General features: G+C 43.0%; 1 protein-coding gene across 2 annotated transcripts in view; it reads right to left on the bottom strand.

Annotated features, from left to right (window-relative positions):
- Positions 1–15,377, bottom strand: part of DUSP10 (dual specificity phosphatase 10) — a 59,745-nt gene extending 44,368 nt beyond the window's left edge. Inside the window, exons 1-2 of one of the 2 annotated variants that reach the window (XM_060246257.1) lie at positions 15,156–15,377; positions 10,441–11,282 (exon numbers count right to left, since the gene is read on the bottom strand). In XM_060246257.1, the coding sequence (XP_060102240.1) occupies positions 10,441–11,239 (799 nt within the window). In that variant the 5' untranslated portion in view covers positions 11,240–11,282; positions 15,156–15,377. Of the gene's footprint in view, positions 1–10,440; positions 11,283–15,131 lie in introns of both variants that reach the window. The other variant, XM_060246251.1, reaches the window with a different exon arrangement.
- Between the last annotated feature and the right edge of the window lie 754 nt (positions 15,378–16,131).

The raw sequence follows: 16,131 nt of genomic DNA, 5'->3' as shown, positions 1-16,131 counted from the left end.
CTCCTCGGTAGAAATATTTCCACAGGACTTGGCGGGACTCACATCTCCCATCTCTAAAGTCTATGACTTGGTCTCCCCATTTTATGTTGGGTTCCTGTTTGGCCAACCATCCAACTCCCAGGACAATGTCAAATGATGAAGAGGGGGCCACAACAAAAATTTCTGTATCCCAGTGGTCTTCTATCCCCATCAGCACCCCTTGAGTTTGCTCCATACACGGTTCCCCCTTCATCACTGTCCCATCCATTTGCTCAAATTGAATGGGGTGGGGGAGAGGACTCGTAGGAAGTCTGAGTGCTTTCACTAATTTGGGTGTGATTATGTCTCTGGTGCACCCAGAATCTAGTAGTGCCCGGGCATGTATAAAACGTTTGAGGCTAGAGTTTAATAAAGTCAGTGGGGTGAAAACAAGGTTCCCGTAATTCTCACCCTCAGAGGTGCGTTAACTCCACGACCTGCTGCTCGACACCTCTCAGTGCAGGTCGCCCTCATTTCCCGCCGGCTCATCTTCCCAGGCGTCTTCTCTCAGCTCATCAACAATGATGATTTCTTCCTCCCGTGGGGTTGCGGACACTGAGGTGCCTTTGGCTGTTTCTTTTGCACTCCCCTCCACCTTTTTCACCTTGGGTGCGCTGGTCTTCAGAGTGAGGGGGGGCCTCAAGGCCACTCGGGGCAGTTGGCTGCCATATGGTTTGGGTCACCACATCTAGGGGTGGCTGGTTCAGTTGCTCTCCCAGGCTGGCTTGCTTTCCGCCCTTCTGCTTTTGCCCCCGGCTGAGACTCACGTCCCCCTTTACCCTCTTGCTGCTGTTGAAGCTGGAGAGCCACTCTCTTCATGTTGGTTTCCACCCCACCCACCAGTTGCACCCACCCTACCAGCATGGTAGGGCGAGCCTGTTAGAGGGCTCGATCCAGTACGCTGGCATTCAGGCCCCTCTGAAACTGCTCGATCTTCATTTGTTCGTTCCACCCTCGTACTTTGGCCACACTAGCTTGGAACTCTGCGGCATACTCTTGCACAGCTTTTGGCCCCTGTTGTAGGTCCTTCAGGTGGTGAGAGCTCGGGTCTCATGCAATCGGTCTTTGTACTGCGTCAGTGGGGCTCGTAGGAACACCACTACCGTGTCTAGTTCCAGACTCCTGGTCTCGTACAGGCTTACATAGCATCTTTGGCAGCCCTTTTCAGTTTCGAGCCCAAGTAATCCACTCTGCTAAGTTCATCTGGGAAGATGTGCCCCCAGTAGAACATAAAGCTGTTGGCTTGTATTGAAAAATACTTTATCTCTTCAGAGTCTCCATTGAAGGTGGCATCCAGCTCCTGGCCTCGCCCATAATCTCGCAGCAGTGGCTGTCCCAATGACTGAGGTTGCTGGGGCAGCAGCGGCGGAGGTGGTTGTGGTGGTTTCCCTCCCTCTTGGTGCCGGTGGCTGCAATACTTGGTCTAGATGCCTCCTTACCTCTTGGGCCATGAATGCATTGTTGACTCGCATTTCTTCTCTTAACCCCTTGGTCATCTCTGCTATTTCTAACTGCATCATTTGGAGGAAGTCCCTCGGGTCAGGGTTCTGTTCTGTCCTCTGGGAGCGGATCGGGGCATCGTTCTTCCCAACCATCTCCCCCGCTCGCCTCCAAGGCGCCCTGGTCGCTGTCATCTCCCATCCGTGAGCGTAAGGGGGGGCAGTACCAAAATCGCCTCTCTCCGAGCGGGTGCTTAGTCCATTAAGCTAATGGACCTCCTGGGGCCCCAATCCGTCAGGGTAATGAACAGCTGCTGTATGTGCAGTGAAGACCCTCAGCCTGCCAGTCTGCTGGCATCAAGTACATGCCACGGAGGTTGCCTCGGGGCTGTGACGGGTCTTTGATCTTCGCCAGTTGGTTCTGGGTTTTCAGTGGCTTCTTCGTTCTCTGGAGCTCTCTCTGCCATTTGGATCAAAAGTTTCCAATTCGGTTAAGTCCCCAAGTAGGATTACTCCCAAAATGTCAAGCCGCAATATTTCTCAATAAGCAGTCTTTTGTTTTAAATCAAAGCTTTTTTATTTTAAAAACTCAGAAGCTGTACCAAGGACACAAGCCTTGGTAATAATGATGTATATAGAGTTACACAGTTGCTATATAGGATAACTTCAAAGGTTACATTACAGATGCATACTTGAGTCACGGGTTCAAAGGTTACTAAACACTATCTCTTTTCTTACTAAGGAATTTAGGCTACTAAAAACATCTCCCATTCTCATACTTCTCTAGCAGAAGATAAGGGCTGTCTGTGTGAATCTGTGGGAGAGGCGACTTGAACGTGGTATCAGCCAGGCTGTAGCATAAACATCCTTGGGCCAGATGGATTTATTACTTGCCCCATGGTTATAAATAAGGGGGAGCAGTAAAGAGCGGGAGACCTGCTCTTTGTCTGAGACCTATTCAGGTCTATACAGGGCTTTTTTTGTAGAAGAAGCCCAGCAGAAACTCATTTGCATATTAGGCCTCACACCCTGACACCAAGCCAGAGGGAACTGCATTCCTGTGCATTCCTGCTTTAAAAAGTCCTGAGTCAATACAACAGGTAGGGTTGACTTGCCAGTACTACCTTAACAAATGCCGCAAGATTTTGATGGCATTGCCTGGTGAGAGTGGAATTCAGGGAACATGTGACCAGTTCTGGGTATATGCCCTAAGACTTTATCCTGATCTCTATGGTATGGAGAAATTTCTAGAGCAACACTACGGAGACCATTTTCTAGCCATTTTTTCTCTTTCATGCTCAGTTTCTTGAGACCAGAGGATGCGACTGAGAGCAGGGATTTACCATCAAGCCTATCAATGGGGCTTACTCCAATGAAAGTTTTCACAGGATTGTACAGTTAAGTATGCTTCCCTGTAGACCCAAATTGGGCTCACATATGACTGAAACCATGCAATTCTTTGCAATGTGCTAATGAACCCACATCTTCCCATTTCTATTTTATTTAGGACCTTTCTGATCTTTCTTTCCACTTTAAAGGATCATCAAAGCTCCAAAAGCTCTTATTTCAGCATTGCAATCACTATTATGGATGTGCATTTGGTTCGGCCGAACCGAATAAACCTCCAAATACCCCCTGATTCGGAAGTATACGGCATCGTATACTTCCGAATCCAATTTATAGACTTTATACGGGAGCTGTATACTTCCAAATCAATATTCGGAAGTATTCAGAAGTTCATAGAAAAGGGGGGAAAGGAGCTTCTGCAGCCTCAGGGGAGCTGCTTGCCTCCTTTCCCGCCTTTGGAAGCCTTTTCCCGCCTCTCCCATAGCCTCCCTGGGATCAGGGAGGAAGGGGAAGGGAGAGAGAAGCCCCAGAAGCCAATTGCAAATGCATGCTTCGCAGGGCTGTTGTGTAGCTGATGGCTGGGCTAATCCTCCAGCCATCAGCAACATTGTTGTTCTTTTGTTTACTTGGGTATCCAAGTAAACACTATTCTCCGGCCAATCACAGAGCAGTGGTATTTTTTGAAACGGCTCTGTGTAGGGCCAGAGAACCTTTTTAAGAAGTCTGCCTGGCTGGACTCCATTCCATTGATGCTGTGTTGGTGTCTGAGAGAGATTGTCTGCGCTGGCCCTTGGCCTCAGCTGCTGCTGCTCTCTCTCAGCCTTGCCTGACCTGTCTGGAGAAGAGAAGACATGTAAGGTAAGACAGTATTGGCATTCTTGTTTTTATTTTAGTTAGGCTAAAAGTAAAAGGACTTTTTAAGACTCACAGTCCCTTTACTTATCCAGATTTGGGTGGGTGGGTACTGTGTAGCTTATTTGGGGTTAAGGTTAGGGGGTTCTGCTGGGAGTGGGAGCTTGGGGTGCGGGGGTTGCCAATTTGCCTATATCTTACTTTAGCGAGAGGACTTTTAAAAGTGCAGTGTCCTTTTACTTTTCCTGATTGGATTGGATTGGATTTCTTGGAGTTAGGGTGAAGGTTTTTCTGGGGGGGAGGGATTCGTAAAGCTCCTGTATTGTTAAAAGTCAAGGTTTTTACTGTTTTAAAAGGATTCTGTGTTTGATTTGTTGCTGCTGCGTTAAACTGCTTTTGTTCCTTTTCTCTTCTGGTTCTGGTTCTTGGGGGGGGGGCTGTTTGGCCTAATTTTCATTGTTAAAACATCAGGTTTTTTAACAGTTGAGTTTCTTGGTCTTTTCTCAGTGATTTGTTTGGATCTGTTGTTGTTGGTTCTGCATCCCGTCCTATTGTCCCCTTTCCTGGTTCTGATTTTTTTTTTGGGGGGGGGGGGGTTAAAAGTTAAGTTTCTTTCTGTCATGTTTTGGTTTTTTTAAATTACCTCTGGTTGGTATGAGGGGGTTAGTGTGTGGACTGTGTGGGGTGGGTCACTTTCATGTTTTTATAGAGTTATTTTTGGAGTCTGAGAGTGCTTTCGGTTTGGCTAGGGCCACTAAATAGGCTGCCCCACTAATAAGGGTGTTTTTAGGGATTGTGTTTTTTGAAATTTTAAAAAAAATTAATCCAGTTTAGGGCTTTATCTTCTTTCAAAATTCAATTAGGCCAGAGAGGGGCAATTTAATTTTTTTTTAGATTTCTCATAAAAGGCAGTGTGACTACTAGGCCACATCAGGCTCCCTTTTAAAGAGACTAGGGTTGCAGCGCATCTTGCTTTCAGCCACTGTGCATCCTTAGATTTCCATAGGGTAAACCACAGCTTCTCTCTAGTTATAGGAGACACCTGATTTCTAGTTTGAAAGGAAATCCAGCTGTATGTTGCGTAATTTTGAGGGGACAGCACATTTACACTGTTATACAAGCTGTAGACTCCCTACTTTACATTGTAGCCAAATGTAATTTCTTCAGTGTTATCACATGAAAAGATATACTTAAATATTTACAAAATGTGAGGGGGTGTACTCACTTCTGTGACATACTGTATCCTGCTAATATGTATGTACATCTTTTCTGTGGACCAAGATTATTTTCTACATACTTATCACCATTTATGTAGTACTCTGTACATTACAAGTAGTTTTACCAGTTTTCATGGATTTTGTCTTTACAACAACCTATGAGAAGGTCCTGTTTTATAGATATGATCCAAACATTCACTCTGTTCAGTTGTGGATTAGCTAGGATCAATAACTATCTCTAAACCTAACCTACCTCATAGAGCTGTCAGTTTTTTGGAGGAAGCACAGAATTAAATTGTATTGTATCAGCCAAACCAGCATCTTCAAGAATATATTCTAGCATAAACTGCATTTATCAACAGGGAAGTCTGGCCATCTATTAGAGACTGCTATATTTTTGTTCACTTTCTGAAGATTAAAAAAGCACCAGACGTCTAGCACAGGAATATATATATTTTGATTGAGGTCACCAGCAAGAACTGTAAATTAAGCTGGTAATTCAATCCCTGAAGGCAAAGGCTCTCTGATCAGTTTCTCCTCTGTATGACACTGTACCACTGAAATGGCAACAGAGCTGCTGGTCTGACAGGCCGCACCAAACATGGAAAACGTGGCACTAGATGGGGGGGGGGGCAAACTTGGATGGGGCAGTTAGCAACCAATGTTTACAAACATAAACTGGGAGGATCAGATGGGCCAGCAATAAATTATGACTGGATCGCAGTCAGGCGAGAGCCTCCACTCCACATAAAAAGCAAAGAGGCTTTATAGCCCTGGCTTCAGTTTTAGTTCAATTCCTAAAAACAAAAATTGCATCACATGCATGGCATTAAAAGCCACTGAAGCATGATGGAAAAAATCCCATCTGACAAGTGAAATTGAATAACAGACACCTCTCCTACCACTGCTGCAAGCACAGATGCTGAAGCAGAGCCTTATTAAAGTTATATTAGAATATATATTCCCTCTTTTTCTGTTGCAGTTTCTGAGCAAGAAAGGAGAGAGTTGTTTGTGTGAGTGCCTGTGTTTTATAGTGAACATATGGTGCTGTTTCATTCCACCTTTTTCAACTTCAGCTTATTCCCTCATTCTTGTTGGGTGTTTTTTGGGGGGGAGGGGGGGTGGCACCATTTTGTTTAAAATGGTGATATTAATCCCTTGATCTTTACTCACAATTATTCCTAGCTGACAGACAGGGGAAAAGAACAAAATCTTTTCTTGCAAAGCTTCTTAAGATAAAGCTGAGTGCTTTCAGCTAAATTTAAAATTCCTGACTTCAGAGCAGACCCAGAATTATGGTTCACAGAATGACACTGTGAGGATTCCAGCACTGCCAAGTGACAAGATCAGGGACTCAGCCAAGAGCCTAAAGATGAAGACAAATCTACATAGTTTCAACAAGGAGCCTGCTTTGGAAGACATGAATTGCCACTGAGATACATGCATAGCCTTCTCACATGGATCAGACACAGGAGAAACCTGTTCTTCTGGTTCACAGCAGAAACCAGATTTGCACAGTGACTATAGGGGCCTGGCAGTCATGTCCCTCACCTTATTGATAGGCCAGTTCAACTTCTTTCCCTCTCCAAATAAATTTTTAAATGTTTTGAAGAACATCCTAAGTCTTATACATAAAAACATCTGAAGGTACCAAACATAAGACTAGATAAATATGCTGGCACTTGAAGTGGAAAAAAACAATGTTGACAGCCAACCTGAAGCATGCATGCATGTGGGGGTTGAGGGATGGGGTGGCAGGTATATAAACATAGAAGAAAAGCCTAAATCTGTTCCTAGGTATACCTGCAATCACCCTGAAAAGTAACCCAGATCTGAGTTTCTAGTATTCACCAAAACCCTATTCATAAGAGCAAGGACTACTAGCTACCTTCCAGATATCATACATTAGCTCCATCTAAAATATACATATGGCTGACTTTACTGGGCTGAATTTCACAGTACAGTTATGAGTTTAAAAGAAAGCTTATTTTTTTCCATTCCCAGGCTGCCACAAAGTCTACGTTATTCAATTGTCCCAATTTGGCAGACAGACCCTATTTTCTGGTGTCTTTCTTTTCTTTAAAAAAATGGCTTTAATTTGACCTTTTAGCAGATGCTAGGGAATATTTTACAAGTGATATGTACTCCTGAATAGTTCTTCAGGTTTCAGCCCATTTTGCAGATTTCTAGACGATAAAGCTCAGATTATAGGATAGTCTAGGCTTGCCAGCCTCCAGGATGGGCCTGGAGATCTCCTGGAATTACAGGAAATCCCCATACTACAGAGAGCAGTCCTCCTAGAGAAAATGGCTGTTTTAGAGAGTAGACTCTATGGCATTATATCTTGGCCCCATCCCCGACCCTGCCCCCCCCCAGGCTCTACCCCCAAATCTCCAGGAATTTTCCAGCTGAAAGCTGGCAACCCTACAACATGCATTTAGACTATGCCCTGGTTCAATACATTAGAGTAAAAAGACAGGGAGAAAGGAGAAGAGTGTTGATACATAATAGAGTAGTCCTCTGTAACACTTTGGACTTTGGGCACCATTATTAAAATGGATGACAATCAGTGAATTAGGGGAACGGCTTTGGGAAATAATAGTTTGGAAATAATAACAGTATGGACTGTAGGGCACATGTGTGCAAATGGATGCTCATATACGCAAAATAACAATGTCCCATTTCCTTTGCAATCATTGACCGATTTTCCACTCACCTTACGTCGCTCTCATGTTCCTCTTCTCAGCGGGGCTTTCTCCTCATTTCACACTATCTGTCCCAGGGCTGCAAGTAACATTGGTGTTTTTGCATGGCAAACAGAAACTGGTTTTTAGAGGTTTCTATTTGCTTTGTTATGTTTCTTGAAATTTCATCAGTGTATAGTGAGAAGGGGGAGCACACGCATAGATCCATGGTGTCAAAATAGGATATTAAAGACATTTCACCTTTGAAATGTTGGAAAGGAATGAAATTCCAGTGACAGTAGTTGACTTACAAACAGGTCATTGTGTTTAGGATAGAAGTCAAAAGAAACTGGTCCCAGAATGAATTTTTAAATTATTGCTTCATTCAAAATAGTATATTACTAGGGAAAGCACTAAAGAACACAAGTATGCACAAGGGTCACTGGTAAAACCCTATTGAGAACCACGAGTCTTCTGAGTGTCAGAAGGAGTCAAGCCGATGCAAATAAGTGCCTCTCAAGGGCTATATTGGTGCCTGTGCCTGGTTCAAAACATTAAAGTAAAAATACATGGGGAAAGGAGAACAGTGTTGATATGCAATGAGTAGTCCTCTGTAACACTTCAGACTTTGTGGCAATACAGTTTGCACTGTGGCAAAACTGCATTATGAACCAGGCAGCACTCATTAATTCCACTTTGACTCAGACCATTTTATAGCCTCTTTTGTCTTTAAGATACATCTAAAAACCAATAAATAATAGATTTTGTACAAAAGCTATATAATCCCTTGTGGTTTATTATACCGCAGTTATAAATTAAAAGAATGAAGATTAATCTATGACCATAAGAAGCTGTCTGAGACCAATGGCATCCCTCACCCAGTATTGCATACTTCTCCGGGAGTCTGGCAACAACTCTCCAAAGATTCAGTCAGAGAAGTCTTTGCTATTCTTGTTACCAAAAAGCATTTCAGCTATAGATGCCAATGATGAAACATGGAATCATTCACATGCAAACATGTGTTCTACCGCAGAGCCAGGTCTTCAGCAACTATATACTCTGTGATTCCAGATTTAGCAGTGTTTTAACCTCTAGGGAACAAAACTACTCATCCCTAAGCATGAAATTTGAATGGTCTGTTACCTAATCTCTAACATTTCGCTTTCTTGCATACAGGTTTCATAAAAGGTTAATACTTGAGGACTATATTATTTACGTTAAAAAAAAACTTTAATAGACCTCTAGCTGTGATGGCCTAGTGAAACAACACAAAGTATTCCATATTCCAAAGCTACTAATAAGTCAACCAAAGGCAAGCAGTTGTGACTTACATGCACCCAAACATCTTAGTTTACCAGTATGTATCACAACATTACCAAGGAGATATAAGTACTAGCAAAAATTAGTAACATTCAAACTAATGGGGGTTCATAACTGCAGCCTCAAGAAAATCTTCATTTCAATACAAATTGGCTTTTTATTTGTTTTTAGGCCCATTCTACCACTTTTTGTTGGGGAATGTAAAGTACAGAAAAATGAAGCACGGGTGAGTATCCCCTTCCGTTTTTTATTCTATTATGATATGGAAGAGTGGAATACTTATCATGTACTCACTATGAGTTCTAGGGTTGCCAGGTTTGTGTTGGAAAATACCTGGAGACTTTGGGGGTGGATCCAGGAGAGGGCAGGGTTTGAAAAGGGGAGGGGCCTCAGCATGGTTCAATGCCATAGAATCCACCCTTCAAAGCAGACATTTTTCTTTGCCAGCTGGAGATCAGTTGCAAAAGTGGGAGATCTCCAGCCCCCACCTGGAGGCTGGCAACTTTACACCGTCTGAGGTTTGTTGGATCTCATGAATTCTGCTTTCACATTGAAAAGGAAGCAGAGATGCAGGAAACACAAATCACTCACACTTCCTCTTTCACCTCTCTTAATAACATGAAATGCAGCTCCTAGATCTCATCCATTTTCATGTGCTGTACCTAACACACACTGTAAAATTAATCTGAAACTATGAGAATGTGAAGGCTACCATGTTTTTTTCCTTATCTCTCTGCTTATAAGGGATCTCAGTGTGATGATCAGTGCTCAAGAGAAGCTTGGATAACTACTGGTCTCCCAAAAAGACATCCTCCATTTTCTCCTCTACCCCAGCATGTCTTATCGGGGGTGTCAAACATGTGGCCTGGGGGCTGAATCAGATCCTCAGAGGGCTCCTATTAGGCCCACGAGCAAGGCTGCTTCCTTCTCCCTCTCTCTTGCTTCCTTCACAGTTATCAGAGACTGTTAAAGAAAATATTGCAAGTGTGCAAATCTTTTAAGCATGTTTTATTTGTTTTTTTAAAAAAAATTAATTGTGTTTATCTGTTTCCTTTATAAAGTTTATGCCTCCACTACCTGGCATTACATTTTATGACACATGTGGCCTGGCCCAACAAGGTCTCATCTGGCCCACATAACAAATGAGTTTGACACCTCTCTCTTAGATAATCCAAGAACAAAACACAATTGTTATAGATCACAAAGGACTTTCTTCATTACCATGGTAAGGCTTAAAAAATGCAGACAAGGCTTATCATCCAATTCTTAACTAAATACATCTTTTCCTGCTTTTCAACTACTTCTCTTAAACATTAAGAGGTTTTTTTTAAAAAAAGACCCCTCAATTTGTCCTAATGAAGTATTATTTTGCTCTCCCTGAATCTGAATTGTTTGAAATAAGGAATGGCATGCATTCAGTCATTAATTCCCTCATTCTTCTGCTCCCAGGAGCCCTCCTTTTAAAAAAAGAAGTGAAGTTTTGCTTTGTAAGAAGCCTAGCATGAGAACTGCACCTTCACAACAACAAAGAGGAAAAAGCAACAGAACGCAGGTCAACAATACCTTTTAGAACCAGTGGTTCCTTGCCTTCTCGTTTGAGAGACTCCAGCACTACATGCAATGGTTGGGAAGGTATCACTCTGCTCGGCTCATTGGTATTCTCATCATAAACGACAATTTCTTTGGAAAAGATCCTCTTGAAGGAGTCCTTGCCTTCCCGGCAAGAGATCAAGTCCAAGACGGTAATCTTGCCCTGCTGAAGCCTTCTCCTGCTAATCTTATCAGAGCAATTAATATGAACTGCCCCTTGGATGTGGCTTTTGTTGTATTCCATGAAAGGCCTGCAATCAATGATGACAGGTCCTTGGTGGCTCTTGTTGCATTTGGTCATCTTCTTCGCCAGGTCATTGGGATAGATGATCTTGATGCTAGCCAACTGCTTTGCTGTGCCTGAGACTGGGCTCCCCACACTGCTTGAGGGACTCAAAGGGCCAGAGTTCTCATTGCTGTTGACCATTTGGTTAGCAGGGCAAGGGCTGGAGGTTCCTACGTTGGCCGAGGTGCTGCTGGTGCTGGCTTGAGTTTGGGCCTGATTGTCCTTGTCGTATGTTGCCACGCTGCAGCAACTGGCACTGCTGCATCCACAACTTAAGGAACGGGCAGAGCTGTTGGATGAGGGCATATACGTCAGATTCGCAGCCTTGAGGGACACGACAGCTGAACTGAGGAGACTCACGTGGCTCTCACTGGCAGAAGAGGCAGATTCAAGGTAGCTGGAGTCTAAGCAAAGGTTGAGATCCTGAGGTCTGATGGGCCTGGAAAGTGCCACTACTACCCTGTCGTCTAGTGGAGATGGAGGCATGAGGAGGCTGAGAATGGCAAGTCAAAAGGAACTCAAGCTCTGTCTGTTGAAAGAAATAAAAAGATATCAGGTATCCCATGATGCACAGGATTTCATTCCAACATCTGGAATACGGAAATTGCAGGAACTTTTGACAGTCCAATGAAACAGAAAATTTATGACTAGCTGCTACCCTTTTATATCTAAACTCAGATCTGCTCTGAATATCCTGCAGCTATGGAATGCAGACCTCTAGGGCTGTAAGGTGGTCAGGAGTTCATTTGTCCCAAGGACTATCCCAAGGCAGCAAATGAACATTTGCCACCAGGAGACTAGTACACTGCAGATTCATAGGTACATTGGAAACATGCAGAAAAACTACAGAATTCATCTGCTCCAAAATCTGAGTTTTTTGTTTTTTAAAGCAACTTTCTAATCACTTGCAATTAACAAAAGTTTAAGTAGGCAATATCTGGTGAAATCAGAAACCAAGAAAACAAGACTTCCACTGAGCATATATTCAAAGCTCTGCTCCTTCCCTTTGACCAGCAGAATGTAAATATCATAGCTAAATACAACTTGCAGATTTCAAATGGCATAATTTATACAAGATACTGAATTTATTTCTGCTGTTATACCATTTAGAGTGCCTTGGTGCAGAACTTGTGTGTGTATTTGTGTGTGTGTTTAATAGCAGAATACAGAAAGCCATGCTAATCTAAATCCAGATCACAGCAGCTCCCACCAGTGTTCCCTATAAACTGAGCTAGAGTGAGCTAGCTCACGATTTTTTAGTGTCTGGCTCACACATTTTTCCTTAGCTCAGAAAGAATGGCCCCAGAACAAACTAATTTATGCAGTAGTTCACAACTTAAATGCCAGTAGCTCACAAAGCAGAATTTGTGCTCACAAGATTCCACAGCTTGGACACCACATACCTGCAGAGCAGATGCAAGTGAGCCAAGTCATATGGTCCAAAGCAAGTCAGCTCCAGCATTAAATGAGAGCATATTCCAATCCCACATTTTCCTACCAATTAAGCTGACATGATGGCTCAGTCTACTTCCCTCCCTCAGAGGCAAGGTTTCCCCTCCATTTTCTTTCCCCTTTACTGACTGATCTTTCCTAATAATATGTTTTCTTTTTGCTGGAAAACTCTGGTTGCCCCACCCTGTCACAATGCAATATTTTGACTGTTTGCTCAGCCCAGGAACCTGAGGGGAGGATTGTAAGCCCCCTTTAACTTAAATGGCACTCAAGACATTTTTATATTCCAAATTAACAAAATATTTTATTTAACAAAGAGGGGAAAGCTCAGGTGAGTTGAAAGTTCTGAGGTAACTCAATAAAGATAACTCTGAGGTAAAACCAGTACATGCACAGACTTCAGTATTTATTTCAGGCTAACGAGAGCTGCTTAAGCTATTCATAGTTACTTAAAATCTTTATGTTGACAGGCTCTGGTGTTTTCTGAACACTCCAGCACACTTTCTTTGAGTATTCTCTGACTCACTTGGTTTCCAGGAGGCTGGTGCAGTCTTTCCGGTCCCCAAACCCCTTCTCTTGAAACACCAATACGCATCTTGAGCTCTTAACATTTCTACGGGCAGTTTCTAATCACACCAGACCAAGGATCTCTGCACTTTTCAGAGCTAACTCCCTGTCTGACTGGGTAGGGAAATTCTCCTCTCACTAGAAGATCTATCCCCTTTCTTGACCCGGATGGAAGCTTCCACCTACTTCCCAAACTTCCTTGCCAACTTTCCCTCATAAGAACATAAGAGAAGCCATGTTAGATCAGGCCAATGGCCCATCCAGTCCAACACTCTGTGTCACACAGTGGCAAAAAATTTTATATATATATACACACACACACACACACTGTGGCTCAGTTCTCCTGTCTGAGTTAAACTGCTCTCAGTCAGGGCTGAATTATGAAACTGTCAGTTCTTGACTCTTCTCAACTAGGGCTGAAATCAGACTGCATCTCTCCTCAACAACCAGTTCAGAAATCTTTTTCTGCTCAGCTGATGCTAACCAATTAGATTTCTTGGAGCAGCCTGTCACTCAAGGCTCTCTGGCTCTGTGAAGAATTAACCCTCCACAATCCTTTATCTGTTTTCGCAGCACTTCTAAGCTTTTTAAAAGTGCAGTCCATCAGCTGACAAAGGCCTGATAGATGAAAATTATGCAGGACAACCAGTCTGCCCTGGGAGGAGGTTCCACTCAAGGAGTTTGCAAAGAAAAGAACTACCTTTATTGTGCATATAAAATACCTCAAGAAACTTGTTACAAATCCAAAGATATACTGGAAGAAAGAAACAAGACAAGCAATATTTCTTCCATATTCCTTAGGAGCAAAAGTACCATTTTGGAGTGGCTCTTTAGACAGTGGCTAATATAACCCTCATATGATGACAGACCTGCTATTGCTATTAATAGCACACACATCCTTTACATCCCCATCACTATACGCAAAGACAGTTTAAGACAACCATCCTTCCTAAAATCACAGGTTCTCCTGTCACCACTTGAGTTTTTTGTTTTTAAATGATCAGATTTATGATGCTATATAGAGATCAAATGCATGAGCCAAATCCATTGAGGATCAACTGAAAGCAAACCACTATAACTGCTTTCTTACTCTCCTTTTTGGGGGGTGGAGGGGGGGAATTCAGAACTTCATTGATAATCTTAGTTTTAAACAGTTGCAATTCCAAGTATCAAAAACTGCCCCAAGGGCTTCCTTTTACAAAGGCTACTTTAAATTGCACTGGAAATAACCCTATATGCCATATTGTAGTCTGGACAGCTTGCACCACCCCCATTCTTGAAATGGTGTGGTGCCCCCATTTGGAACAGAACAACCTAAAAACAAAGAGAACACTGAAAGTGACTCATCCTCTGTAATCCCCTCCCCATTTTCCAACTTTACATTACCTCTATTCCAATAATCTGACAAGGTCTCTTTTCTTTTCCATTCAGATGGGACATTACCCTAAAGCAACAAGCAGAGAAAAAGCTATTCTATCACCTACTGAAAGAAAAAGTCTTCGCAGGATGAATTTAAATTATCTTTGTACTGAGAGGGGAGACCATTTATTTGTTCTAAGGGTTCCATGCACTGAGGCAAGAAATCTGAAATACAGAAAGATGGATCTTTACAGATCAAGTCTTCTGTAGCTCGTTTTGCCTTCTCTCTCATTTTTGAGCAATCGCAACTACAAACAACATGTAACACATCCTGTACGCTGAGGAACGGAAAAGCAAAGCGTTTTGAGGCTAGTAATCGAAAGAGGCAGGGAAAACAAATAGCGATTAAAAAAAAAAAAGATAAAAGGCAGAAACAAGGCGTTAGACTGTGAGCAAATCACCTGTGGGGCCAGCAAGATCATTTCTTTTCCATCCCTAATAAAAGTAGTAAACCTGTTTCCTTCAGATTGCAAGGATATTTGGTAAGATCTGCATCTCTGCAGCAGAGGTACGATATTTCCAGCCAAAGCATGAAGTCAGACTGGAGTTAAAAGATCCCAGCCAAAAGAGGCAGTTTTTCACTCTCACATATTCACCCATCTCTAGCCCAGCAAGACCACACTAACAACGAAAGGGATTTTGCAGAAGAAGAGGGGGATGCCGATGCTGAGAATGTCTGGTGTTCTCCGATTCCCCCTGCCCCCCTAGATACTGCAGCAATCCCAAACGAGAGAAGCCTTCGTTTCTACCGATCCAGGCGGCGATCGGTCACAAAAAACGCACACGGGTCAGCAGAAGCAAACTCAAGACGGGTAGCAGGGAGAGAAGCGGATACTTTATTTCCTATATTCTTTCCCGTGTTAATCGCATTACCCGTTTTTATAAGCATCCCTTTTCTAAGGCAATATATATTTACTATAAAATAATTTCTACAACTCACGCAGAACTAAAGTCCTCCGCTTACTTCATAAAGGAATATTTCCCTCCAGCCTCTGGCGCTTGTCTTTAGCTATCGATTTACGCATTAAGCCCCCATTCACTTGGCTTCATTGATCTCCAGACGCAACATAGTTACTTTCTCTTTTGCTACACAGTAAATGTAAGGTTCGAAAGGGGCGTGGTAGGAGGAGGGACAGACGGCATGCCGATCCAATAGGAGCCCTCTGTTTAAAGCAACTTGCGCCTCCTTACGGGGACGCCAGTGATTGGCGGGGGGCGGGTAAATGGGTGGAGTCAAAGGCCGGACTCTCGTCTCTTAGGGGATGGTTTATTCAACATAGCTTCGGGGCTTCTGTAGTTATAACAAGCGGGGGGGGGGGGGGAGTGATGTCATTGGCAACCAATCAAAACCTCCAGTGGGCCAGCCTGACCGGAGAGCAGCAGCTTCTCTCTATTTACATGTAAACTTAGCCAAGAGGATGAAGTTAACCCTTCACTGCACAGATTTGTCAAGGATGCACCAACTGCCTTTCTCAATATTTCTTATCTTTTGCTCTTCTTTTCCTTTCTGTTTTATTTCTTCATTCACAATCTCGATTCCTATGGCATTTCTTTAAGCCCTTTTTTGTTTCATGAATGAACGACTCAATGAATGAATCCCACGTTCACTAGATTCTTCTTACAAGCCGGCAACACACTGACAGTAGAAGCTGAATTTTTATTAGCCTTTGATTTGGCCACCCGTGCCAGCTTGTGGGCCGGAAGTTCTACAGAACAAAATGTGTCATTCTTCAGGACTTCCAGGACTAAAAAAGGGAAGATAAAAAGGCGGCTGCCCCCCAAATGTTTTATTTTGCTTGCAAATGAGGGAAATCAAAGAACATACCTAATAATAATATGTCGGTATAGCAATATATATAGTCAACAGTAATGTAGTCAATGATATATGAACAAGGAACCAAGCATGCAGAGCTTGAACCAGCCTTATTAATGCCACTTTA

This window comes from Heteronotia binoei, chromosome 1, assembly GCF_032191835.1.
Source record: "Heteronotia binoei isolate CCM8104 ecotype False Entrance Well chromosome 1, APGP_CSIRO_Hbin_v1, whole genome shotgun sequence".
Taxonomy (NCBI): domain Eukaryota; kingdom Metazoa; phylum Chordata; class Lepidosauria; order Squamata; family Gekkonidae; genus Heteronotia; species Heteronotia binoei.
The sequence above is the reverse complement of the archived record's forward strand: the minus strand, read 5'-3'. Positions and strand labels throughout refer to the sequence as shown.